This window comes from Coenobita brevimanus, chromosome 93 (assembly GCF_032717465.1).
Source record: "Coenobita brevimanus isolate Jiangsu-jjx chromosome 93, ASM3271746v2, whole genome shotgun sequence".
NCBI lineage: Eukaryota > Metazoa > Arthropoda > Malacostraca > Decapoda > Coenobitidae > Coenobita > Coenobita brevimanus.
Window position 1 is genome coordinate 54,812,685 of NC_137046.1, and position 12,462 is coordinate 54,825,146.

Consider the following 12,462-nt stretch of genomic DNA (forward strand, 5'->3'; position numbering starts at 1 on the left):
AAATCGGAGAATCTGCAGAACAATCGGAGATTTTCGTAAATGGGACTATTTCTCAAAACTGCCGAAATGTCAGATTTGCCGGGGAATTGGATGCCGAAATATTGGACTTTTACTGTATGCCCTTTCACTATTGTCTCTTCTGTATCTATTCCACAACAAATCTCTTCTTTCTTTTGATTTTTTACATTCTGTATTGAACCATTTCTGTATTTCCTTATCTGCATCTTTGTGCTGTGGGATGTACTTCTGGACTCCTATTTCATAAAATTCACAGAATTTTTTATATACAGCATTTAAATCTTTTCCTCTAAGCTCATTTTCCCAATCCACTTCTAAGAAATACTTCTTTAGGTCTTGATAATTTCCCTTTTTATAGTTTAGGCTCTTTTTGTATCTGTCATTGCTGTTTACTATGTCATATGCTATCCTGAAGTTATAATTTAGTACTGCATGATCGCTTTTGCTGAGTGGAGGGTGATATATTAAACTATCAATATCATTTTCTTGCCTAGTAAATATTAGATCTAGCACTGAAGGTACATCACGTCCTCTTTTTCTGGTGGTTTCCCTCACATGTTGCGTTAGGAAAAACTCTTGCACGAGATCCAGGATTTGGTCCCAACAGCTTTCTTGGCTAATTATATCTAGAGTATTCCAATTTATATTTGTATTGAAATCCCCAGTTAGTATAATTCTTTCTGATTTCTCTTCCATTTTATGTAGTAATGATCTTATACTCTGAATTGTACTCTCTGCCAGGTCCTCATATTCATCTCTTTCCCATGTGTGTGTGTGTGTGTGTGTGTGTGTGTGTGTGTGTATTTACCTAGTTGTATTTACCCAGTTGTGATATGCAGGAAATGAGCTACGCTCGTGGGGTCCCGTCTCTTTTTCTCAGTAAGTCAAATTTTGCTTTGAACTCGTTTAAGTTTTTAGACTGGATGATCTCTTTGTCCAGACTGTTCCACAGGTCTATGCATCTATATAGAAGGCTGCATTTCTTGATATCCTTAAAGCAACTTGGCTTTTTCAGTTTCATTCTGTGTCCTCTTGTTGCTCTCCCATCCCATACAAACAGATCTTTTTTATCAATTTTATCTACTCCCATCATTGCCCTGAACACTGCAATCATGTTGCCCCTCTCTCTCCTTTCTTCTAGGGAAGGCAGATCCAGCTTTTCCAGCCTCTCTCCGTAAGACAGATCTGCCAGACTGGGGACCATCTTGGTTACTGTTCTTTGTATTATCTCGATCTTGTTTATATTTTTCTTTTTGTGTGGGGAACACACTACTGCCGCATATTCCAACCAGGGGCGGATCATGGCCACTATCAATTTTTTCATTAATTCCTCATCCATGTAATGGAATGCCGCTTGTATGTTAGTCACAAGATTGTATGTCTCTAACTATCTTGTTATGTGTTTTTCACGTGATATACTATCCTGGACCAGCACTCCAAAATCTTTCTCTTCTCTTGCTTTTGTGACTGGTTCATTACCCATCATATAATTCAATGATGGCCTCTTGGTACACTTACCCATTCCCAATATTTTACTTCTTTTTTTTCAGGCTCCAATCACGAATCTTATTCTGGTCTTCCGGTAGCATTTTACAGTCTTCCTCAACTTCTACTCTCTTCAAGATCTTTGCATCATCAGCAAACAGACTTGCATAACTGTTCATTCCATTTACCATATCATTTACGTAAATCAGGAACATTACTGGCACTAACACTGAGCCCTGTGGGACTCCACTTGTTATTTCCCTCCATCCGGACATCTTGTCCTTTATTACTGTCCTCATTTGTCTGTCTCTCAAGAAGTCTCTCATCCACTCCTGAGGTTTCCCCTTCAGTCCTCCTATGTGCTCCAATTTCCCCATTAGTCGTTTGTGGGGTACCTTGTCAAAGGCTTTCTAAAATCTAAATACACACAATCCACTCAGCCGTCTCTCCTGTAGCACATCAATCGCTCTTGAGTAAAAGCTCAGCAAGTTGGAAACACATGACCTTCCACTTCTGAATCCAAACTGACTTTCAGCCAAAATGTTCATCTCCTCCAGATATTTTATCCATCTGTCTTTCAGGATTCTCTAGCACAATTCTGCGACTACGCTGGTCAGGGACACCGGTCTATAATTCAGGGGTTCTTCCTTGTAAATTGGTACCACATTTGCCCTCTTCCATTCCTGAGGCACTTTCCCTTCTTCCAGAGAACACATAATTAACCTGTGAATCTTACCTGCCAGCTGTTCTCTGCATTCTTTCAGTACCCAAGTAAAGATCCCATCCAGTCCTGGGGATTTCCTTATGTCTTGAGTTTCCAGTACTGTAATTTATACACTTCCTGCACTTCATGATATCATGGGTGAGCAGAGTGTGAAGAATGTTGAAGGAAGGGCAATGGTGAACAGCAGAGATGTAAAGATGCATGGACACAGCATTAGAGCCAGTTGCTGAGTAAGGAGTTTGACTGAGACTGGGAAGGTTTGGAGCCAGCAGATCCAGTGTTTGGCCCTTGGCCTTTGATTGACGCTGTAACTGTTAGCGGGGCAATAGGCAGGATGCAAGTGGGAAGGGTAGCAGAAGTGTCTGGGTTGAATGCTCAAATGCTGAAACCCTCAGGAGATACAGGAGTGAGGTTAGTCACTGACCTGATAAATGTGATTATATATGAGTGTGTTGTCCCCGATGACTGGCTGAAGAGTATAACTGTAGATGTGCATGGGGAAGGGTGATGCCCTGGTAAGAGGAAATTACAGAGGTATAAAGCTTTTAGACCAGATAATGAATGTAATGGAGAGAGTTCTAGAAGGTACGAGTAGAGAAAGAGTAAATATTGACGAGACGCAGATTGGGCTTTTGCCAGGCAAAGAGAACACTGATGCCATATTCATTGTTTGACAGCTTCAGGAAAAATACATAGGAAAGAAAAGGGAACTGTTACAGTACTTTGTTTTTGTTGATTTGGAGGTGGCCTTTAACAGAGTCCCTAGGGAAATGGTGAAGTGGGCGATGAAAAAGCTTGGGATTGAGAAGTGGTTGGTTGGGGTCATTATGGCCATGTATGTGGGTGCTCACACCCAGGTAAGGGTGAATGGAGATTTGTGATGAATTTTCTGAGAACGTTGGTGTGCATCAGGGGTCAGTTTTGAGCCCCTTGTTGTTTATCTTGGTATCTGAAGCCCTCTCATGTGACTTCAGAAATGGAATCCTGTGGAAGATGTTGTATGCTGATGATTTGGTGCTGACTGCAGAAAATGAAAGGGAAGCAGAGGAAAGATTCAGGAAGTGGCAAGATGGTATGAGGCAAGGGCTTAAGAGTAAATGTAGATAAAACAAAAGTGATGATATCTAGGGCTGGGAGTGGTACCGTCAGAGAAGAGAGACAGTGGCCATAAGCGATTTTGTCACAAGGACTTGGGAAGTAATTCCCTCTTGTGCAGTGTTTATGATAAGTGGGTGCATATGAAATATAGTTGTTTTAGAGGTAGACTGTGTAATAATGCTGATTTCATGTGTCTGATGTGTCGGGGAGAGAATATGGATACTGCCAGGTGCGAAAGGACTGAGCTTGCTGGTGAGTCTCTTGAGTGTGTGGAAGAGTTTTGTTATTTGGGAGCCATGTTATGTGCTGGAGGTGGGGCATGAGCTAGCTCTGTGGCTAAAGTGAGGAGTGGTTGGAAGAAGTTCAGGGAGTTGTTGCCTCTCCTGGCACTGAGAGGGTTCTCCCTCTGTGTTAAGGGATCTTTGCAAGCAGCATGTGTTAGGAGTGTAATGCTGAATGGCAGTGAGTCCTAGGCAGTAAAGGAAGAGGATATTTGCAGGCTCAAACATACAGAAATGGCAATGATTATGTAGATGTGCAGTGCGTCCTTGAGTGCAAGGCCTGGGGGGGCTAGGTTTATGATGGAAGAGTTGACAGGTAGGATGGGACTGGAGCGTATTGGTGTTGTGATGAGGAGAGGTAGACTGAGATGTTTTTGGCATATGGAGAGGATGGGGGATGAAAACTGGGTGCAGAAAGTGAGAAGTGTTAACGGTGGGGGTAGGGTAACAAGAGGTAGACCGAACAGACCTGCAATGAGGTCAATGAGTGTGACCTCGGGGTTAAGGTCACACTCCTTGACCAAAAGCTGCCAGAGTTCAAGCTGCATGGACAGTCACCATTAGGTGACCAAGGCTGACGCATGTAAGCATGTTGGAGCCTACGAAAATGAAAACAATTCAGATCTGGTGGGGAAGTGCCACCTTGCTACATACAAGAAGCACTATGCAGGTACAGTCCATCAAACCATTCCACATGAATCTAGTAACCCACTGTTAATTGTCTCTGGTTGTGCATTTGTCCATTATCTTTACAAAATTAGCATGCAGCATTCCTTCCAAAAACAACAGTGATAATGCAAAGGGTTCTTTATGAAATACAGCAAGAAACTTTTGTATGGAAAGATGGTTGAAAATTTGAGAAAGATGGAAGTAAATGAGAAGGCCTGTTCACTGGCAAGGCTTTACAATGCAAATGAGTCCATAATATGAACATTCTGACCGTAACGAGTGGTGAATCATGTATATGTAAGAAGATCGAAGAGCATATGCAATGTGGAAGACCATGAACATTTTGAAAGAAAAATGTGGTGAAAAGGGTATATGTAAGAAAGCTGAAGATGGTATGCAGTGTGGAAGGCCATGAAGAAGATGGTTCTACAAGGTGAGTAAATATATGAGAAGGCAAGATATGTACATTCAGGAAATAAAAGATTAAAATGATATGGAACAGAAATGGATGGAAAGTACTGTATGTAAAGATATTCACATGACACAGGTTTCAACCCTGCTTAACTCTGCAGTCAACAGACAGAAGGAGGGGAGGAATAATGAAGAACTAGCACCATGGCTATATGGTACTAAGACAGATGGGGGCGGGGGGAATAATTAAATTAAAGGCAAGATGTGAAGAGCAGTGAGAAAAGTGATAATATTGGAAACAGAAACAGCGGAAGAGTCCATCCATCCATCCATCATCCAATCCTATATTGCCCCATAAGGAGTGTAGGAGCCTGGGGCTGGGCAAGTTGGTCCTGACATTTATGAAAGTGACCAGCCTCACTCATCCCTCAGTGGCATTATGTGAGCAATAAACCCTCAGCCACCCCTTGGATATAAACCTACACAGGCTCAATCCAACTGGAGTGCCTTAATTACCCACTAAACCACCTGGTGCCACAATTTGGTTATCTGAATGAAGGAAAGAAGGAGAGAAGAGGAAGGAAGGAAGAGAGGAAAGGGCAGAGGAAATGAGTTATCTGAGAGGAGCATGTGGAGTCACATGGAGAGACGGACTGACAAATGAAGAAGTGAAGGAGTGTTGTGGTGTGGATGTGATGGGAAACGTTAGGAGAAACACACTGAGGTGGTCTGGCCATGAGGAGAGGATGGATTGCGAAAGACTGATGAGGAGAATGTATGCGAGTGAGGCAGAGGGGGGGGAGAGGGAGGGGGAGGCCAAGGATGAGATGGAGGGATGGAGTGAAGAGGTATATGAGAGAGGGTGTATGTGAGCTGGAGCAGGGCAGTGAAATGGCAGGGGACAGGGTGACATGGTGAAATGGCAGGGGACAGGGTGACATGTTTGTGGTCATCCCTTATGGGATTAAGGCGTATGGCAATAGATAGATAGATAATTACCACCAAGCATAAATGGTTTCCTGGTGTACAGGAAACCATTTGGCTTGTCAGTCAATGTACAGTAGAGTCATCCATGGGAACATGGAAGAGATATGAATGAAGGAAAGAAAAACAGGAAAGGGAGTGTAAAGTTGCCCATAGACAGAAGGAAGAGGAAACAATGAAGGAAAGAAATACTGAAGAGGAAGGAAGGAAGAGAGGAGAAGGCAGAAACCCAATGCAGCACTACATCAAGTAAGTGGATGGTCAGCATCCCCACCTACCACCATGGAGAGTCACATGGGAAATCAGAATGCTGTAAGAGCCATCATAGTGACAAAAGGAGGGGCAAAAGCTGAGAAGCAGCACTGGAGTGTAGATGAGCAATAAAGAAAAAGGTGATGGATAGTCATGGGCAGTTACAGTGCAAACAGAGTGACTGTGGGTCACAGACCACAAAATGATCATGAGTGAGGCAGGATAACCCAAGCGAAGATGAGCACTGATAGTCCCATTGACAAATGGGATGGATTGAGGTGTGCCAAGAAAGAATTGAAGATTTAATACCATACAGCCTGTTGTTAACTGAAGGTCTCCTGAGGACTGCCAATGTTCATGGAAGAGACAGGTTAGAACAGGAAAACAATCATGAGCAGGAATGGGGTGGAGAAAGGAACTGGAGGTGAGAGTAGCAGAATGTGCCAGTGAGTCAACTTGTTCATTACCAGAAGTTCTTATAAAACTTGGGATCCAGCCGAAGCAAACTGGCTTTTTCCAAACAGATAGATGGAATAGCTACTCCTAAATCTGGGTGGTCAGAGGAAGAGAGTGAGACAAGGTGTGTAATGAACTGAGTCCACTACGAGAATCAGAGAAGATAACAAAGGAGGAGGAAGAGAATCTAGAAAGAGACTTCAAAGTAAAAAGTTTAGCATACAGTTCTGCACTGTGAATATATGCAATGGAAGGAAGAATACTGTGGAAGGAGGAGTCAGGGAACACAACAGCAACCCACCACAATGGCAAAAGTTAGAGCCATCAGTAAACATATGCATGTCAGAGATGAGTCTCTGGGTTGAATTGGGCATTCCCTCCCTCTCTTATTGTCGTCCTCTTTCGCACACTTGGGTCCTGTGCACGTCTACTTCACTTACCTGCTAATAGGTTACCCCACTTCCTCAGCCTTCTCCAACACTATTTTTGCTTGAACTCCCATCACCTTCTTTTGTTCCCCTCTTAAGGTCCCCACCCTTCAGAGTATAGATTTCACCTTTTCTCCTAGTCTTCTCCATCATTCAGTGTCTAATGTCCTGGCCTCTGTCTGCCCATCTTTTCTCCATTGTTCTTTGTGCTTCTTCCCCCAGATACTTTTTGCTCCCTTTTTCTTGAACATACGTCTTGTCATACAGTGGGAGTTGACCAAAAAGCACCAATAGGTAAATGATCAGTATGATGGCTGGAATTTAATTTTGAAAGAGTGTGACTGGAGGCAGAAGAAAAGGCTTGGCAACCAAAATTGAATTTGGAAAGAATAAGGGCAGAGTGAAGATGAAGTTGTGTGGCATGTTCAGCACCCCATGAAAGATGAGACAGCAAGTGCAGCAAATGATGACGACAAAGGGGAGAGGATTTAAGGGAAGAAAATATGAGCATTCCAATTTAATTGTGGGTCAAAGACAAGGCCATGAATATTGGTAATGAAGTAATGGGGAAGAGGGGTGTTACACAGGTTAAGGAAAGACTGAGGCATGATTCATGAACTGGTAAATGTCACTGGAAAGGTAAAACATGAAAACCATGAATAATGGGCCATGCTCAGGCAGCATCAACAGCAGATAGGAAATGGGATTGGAAATGAAGTAGGTCTGAATGAGCATCATAAATAGCAAAATCATTAACATACAGAAAGGCTAAAGCAGAAAAGTGTAGAGAAGACACAATGCCATTTATATCTATAAGAAAAAGGGTGGTACATGTACTAAGAATGCAGTCATGGGGAAAAGGCACTGGAAAGCTGGACTCCCAGGTGTACATGAAAGTCTTGGAGGGAAAGAAAATTCTGAAGAACACCACCTATGTTAACCACGAAGACCATGGGAATGAAGAAATAAAGAATATGATACCTCCAAGTAGTACTGTAGGCCTTTCCTAAATAAAATAAAAAAAATGACAGAAATGACTGATTGGTGGAGTTGCAATGCAGAGCAAGTACAGTACTTGAACACAGTTGGGGCAGGCAGTCTGTGATCGACAGTACTTGGCCAAAACGCCATCAGGCGGTGCACTGATGAGGGGTAAGAACATATTCTTTAACAGAGAGGACAGTGCCCCCAGTGATGACAGAAGTGGGAAGATCATGAGAATCAAATACAATTTGGTGATGTTAGCTAACTGCTGGTGATACCCATGGTCAGGGATAGTATAACAACGGACAGACAGATCTGGGTGATGTTCTGAAAGAATGAAGCAAATATCATCAAAACAGTTGGCAAAATTTTGGTTACCATGTGTCAGGAGTGTAATGCTGTATGAGAGCGAGACCTGGGCAGTAAAAGAAAAGGATATCTCTAGGCTCAAATGTACAGAAATTACAATGATTAAGTGAATGTGTAATGCATCCTTTAATAAGAGGCCTGGGGACTAGGACTGCAACTGAAGAGCTGAGAGGAAGGACAGGAATTGAATGTATTGGTGTTGTAACGAGGAGGGGTAGAATGAAATGCTGTGAGCATGCTGAGAAGATGGAGGATTACACTTGGGCGTGGAGGGTGAGAAGTGTGAACATCAAGGGTAGGGATGCAACCAAAAATGACTTGGAAAGAGAGGTCATAGAGTGTGACTTCAAGGATTAGGTATTGAACAGGTAGGCTGCCAAAGACTGAGCAGTGTGGAGGGCTGCCATTAGGTGACAAAGGTCAGAACATGCAAGCATGTTGGAGTATTCATAAATGATACAATCCAATAAAAAAGACCAAAGATGATGAAAGATGGACAGTACCAGTAGAGGAATTTAACTTGGGCATCTGGATAGGCTGAAACGGGATTACCAGAATACTGTAATCAACTAAAGACTTAACTTTATCAGCTTGGGTTGCAATGACCACTTTGAAAAGATGAGAGCCATTAGATCACAAAGAGAACTGCTTGGCATAACAGGGACAGATGACGTGAGAGGTCAACCGTGTGGATGGAAATCTTTCCCAGGCCAGCTCTGCGTAACTTTTCTACCCCCTTCCTTGGCCGGGGGTGAGTTTCCAATAAAATGATGCTGTGTTGCCAGTGTTCACCAAAGCCTACAATGATATGCTGTTTGGTGGACAGGGGCGCTCACCATCCACCCCCTCGATGTAGTGCCGCTTTGGGTGTCTGCCCTTTCCTCTCTTCCTTCCTTCCTCTTCTGTCTTTCTTTCCTTCATTCTTTCCTCCTCCTCCTTCTGCCTATGGGTGAATTTACACTCCCTCTTCTGTCTTTCTTTCCTTCATTCTTTCCTCTTCTTTCTGCCTATGGGCAACTATACACTGAGTGACAAGCCAAATGATATCCTGTACACCAGGAAACCATTTACTGCACTGGGTGGTAACCATAAAACCAAATTATGGTGCCTGGTGGCTTAGTGAGTAATTTAGGTGCTCCAATCGGATTAAGCCTGTGTAGGTTTACATCCAAGGGGTGGTTAGGGTTTACTGCTCATGTAATGCCATGCAGGGATGAGTGAGGCTGGTCACTCATCTTAAATGTCTGGGCCAACTTGCCTAGCCCCGGATGCCTACGCTCCTCATGGTGCAACACAGGATTGGATGATGGATGGATGGATGAATGATATGCTACATGGATATGTGGCTTTTACATGTCACTTAGCAGATAATTTACTACTCCTGTTTCTACATCCTAGCCACCCTGGTCATCACTAGGAAATATGATAAAAATGATGATGATACCTGCGGAAGTAACAAAAATATGCTCACTGTATATCCAGGTACGTCCCTTGTAATTAAGTCAATAAAGTTTCTGACTAATAATCCTCTGCTACATGGTAAAGAGTCACTTTCAGATCTGTAATGTGCATTAAGAATCACTGCCAGTGTTACATGTCCTTGACTGGAACAATAATTAATTCAAGCTAAAGCTCTTGAATTACTTTCACTAGAGGCTATGAAGCAAGGTGTATGACAGCCTCAAGTGCATTATGAGAGTAGATGAGGAATTTATAACTTAGTTACAATAAATAATTGGCATGTATGACTGCAAGGTCAAGTGTGAACAGAGAGACTGCAATAACTTTGGATACATTGGTTTCAAAATATTATTTAACAGTAAAACCGTGCAAATGAGATTTGTAAGGCACCATGTACAGTACAGGCATATGGGAATAATGTAAATAGCAAGGGTGATGAAACCGATATCTGTGTGTAAATCTAAAGGTGGGAGGAGGGACGGTAGACCACGATGAAAGAAATGGGTACTTCAAATAAATGTGTGAGAAAGTACAGTTTGGAATTCAAACTTCACTCCTGATGAAACAATAAAAATAAAAGCCAGACACAAGCAAACAGCTCATGGGAGCTAGGGTAGTACCAATAATGTGCAAAACAATTTGCTAGTGAAAAGCTGCTATGAAGCCTATGTCACTCAGAGTACAGTCCACGGAGCAGAATCTTTACCGTGGTCTCATCCTCGTGCAGAACTTGGTCGTACTCTGACATGGCAACACAGAAGATGATTGCTGTAACATCTTCGAAGCAGTGAATCCACTTCTTGCGCTCAGACCGCTGACCTCCCACATCAAACAACCTGAATTTGATGAGACAGTTAATAATCACTGTTCATATTCTCATGCTTAATATAACACTGATTACAATAAACTGTCTATGATATGCACCTATCTACTATGTGTGTGTGTGTGTACATATTATATATATATATATATATATATATATATATATATATATATATATATATATATATATATATATATATATATATATATATATATATACATATTTATATATATATATACATATATATAAATATATATATATTTATATATATATATATATATATACTGTATATATATATATATATATATATATATATATAAATATATATATATATATATATATATATATATATATATATATATATATATATACACACTCAATCCCCTGCTATCGCGCCTAATTGGTCGCGCATGATAGCTGAATACGCGATAGCTGAACTGAACAATCAATGGGAAAATTTCTAATTGGTTTTTTGGTGGCCCATTTTTCTAACTTTTAACCACTTTATGCCTACGATTTCCTGCCAATCTCTCCTCTAACATGAAATAAAGCAATATTATATTAATAATAACAGTATAATGAATAAATAAACAACATATCAGGCCATCAAACTTTTATAAGGATTACGGCTTGGGTGGTTTGATGGGTTCTGAGGCTTGGGAGTGGCTTAGTTGCCGCCAGATCTCTTTGGCTGTCTCCATTTCTTTAGTGTCCACAGCTAAAGGGGGTATCACATGGTACCTTATATCAGGAATGGCTGAGGAACAGTTAAGTGGAGCAAATCTTGGACGCTATCACACACGTTCCTCACACTGTCGTCAGAACCCCGTCTCAGTTGTAAACATGTGATTACTTTATCAACATCACAGTTTTTTCGGCATAAGAAATATTAACTCTTTATAAGGGTTTCAAAACGATTGATATTTATTCTGAAGTACTGTACAATATTAATAAGTATTCAGTGTTAGGCTAAATTTCAATGCTGTAGTACGATATATTCTTCCGAGCCGAATGGGTTTTGGTCACTGTTTTGCCCGTCGTGTCCTCGGCAGGAATCCGTTCAGATGCATTCCAAATGCCCGTGCTATAATCGGGAATTTTACCACGTTATCATTCCGATTAACCATCGTATCCTCTGCAAACCTCGTATGAAGTGCCGTGTGAATAAGTTTTGCTTAGCCTGTCTCCAAACTCGATGCGTGATAGCGGTCTTGGGGTGCGTGATAGCATGTATGGTTGTGCATTTGATGTGTGCGTGATAGCAGATAAACGTGATAGCTGAACGCGCGATAGCAAAGGGTTGAGTGTATATATATATATATATATATATATACAGTATATACCATTATTACTGTGTAAGTATATTATCTCATATGTCACATTACTTAGGCTTTAAAAATAATGTAATGAAATACTGTATAGTCATAGCTTCTGACATGAGCTCTATAACAAATTTTTCACGTGCTCACATTTACAAACAATACAGTCCCCTAAACCAATAGCACAGATCTTAGTAAACGACACAAATTCAACAGTAACGAGCATACAAATTATCAAGCATGCTTTCATCTCTAATGGGACATTAGTCACCAAAATATGTCAGTCACTTTGCAGCGTGACACCTTACTCCTGGATACAATTTCTTTTTACTGAATAGATACATTAAGTGAAACTACAAAGCTTCAAGCCAGCCATGTGTAACAGAGAAATAGGGGCACTGGTGTTGCTTGCTTGATATTCAAGACACATCTTCTGATCTCTGTAATGCTGAAGTTGCATTCCCACTACATGACATCCTAATGTATGTTGCAGTAACTGTATTAAAAAGAAAAGTCAGGGGTCTCACAACTAACAATGTCATGTCCACAGTTTACAAATTCCTGTAATAATTTTGCTTATTCAGTATTCCAAGCCTTAGTTTTTATGATAATGGGTAAAAATCTGAGGCATGCATAATTAAGCTGAAGTAACATGCAGAATTCTAGCTTGTACTGAATGTTGGTATCTTCCCAGCCAAGA

The 12,462-nt window shown here is 41.3% G+C and overlaps 1 protein-coding gene across 3 annotated transcripts in view; it reads right to left on the minus strand.

The window, feature by feature from the left end:
- Galphao (G protein alpha o subunit) overlaps positions 1–12,462 on the minus strand; it is a 275,292-nt gene that overhangs the window by 30,623 nt on the left and 232,207 nt on the right. For 2 of the 3 annotated variants that reach the window (XM_080282372.1, XM_080282370.1), the window contains exon 6: positions 10,327–10,456. The exons of the other annotated variant lie outside the window; for it this stretch is intronic. In XM_080282372.1, coding sequence (XP_080138498.1) covers positions 10,327–10,456 — 130 coding nt within the window. The remainder of the gene's footprint in view (positions 1–10,326; positions 10,457–12,462) is intronic. 3 annotated transcript variants of the gene reach the window in all.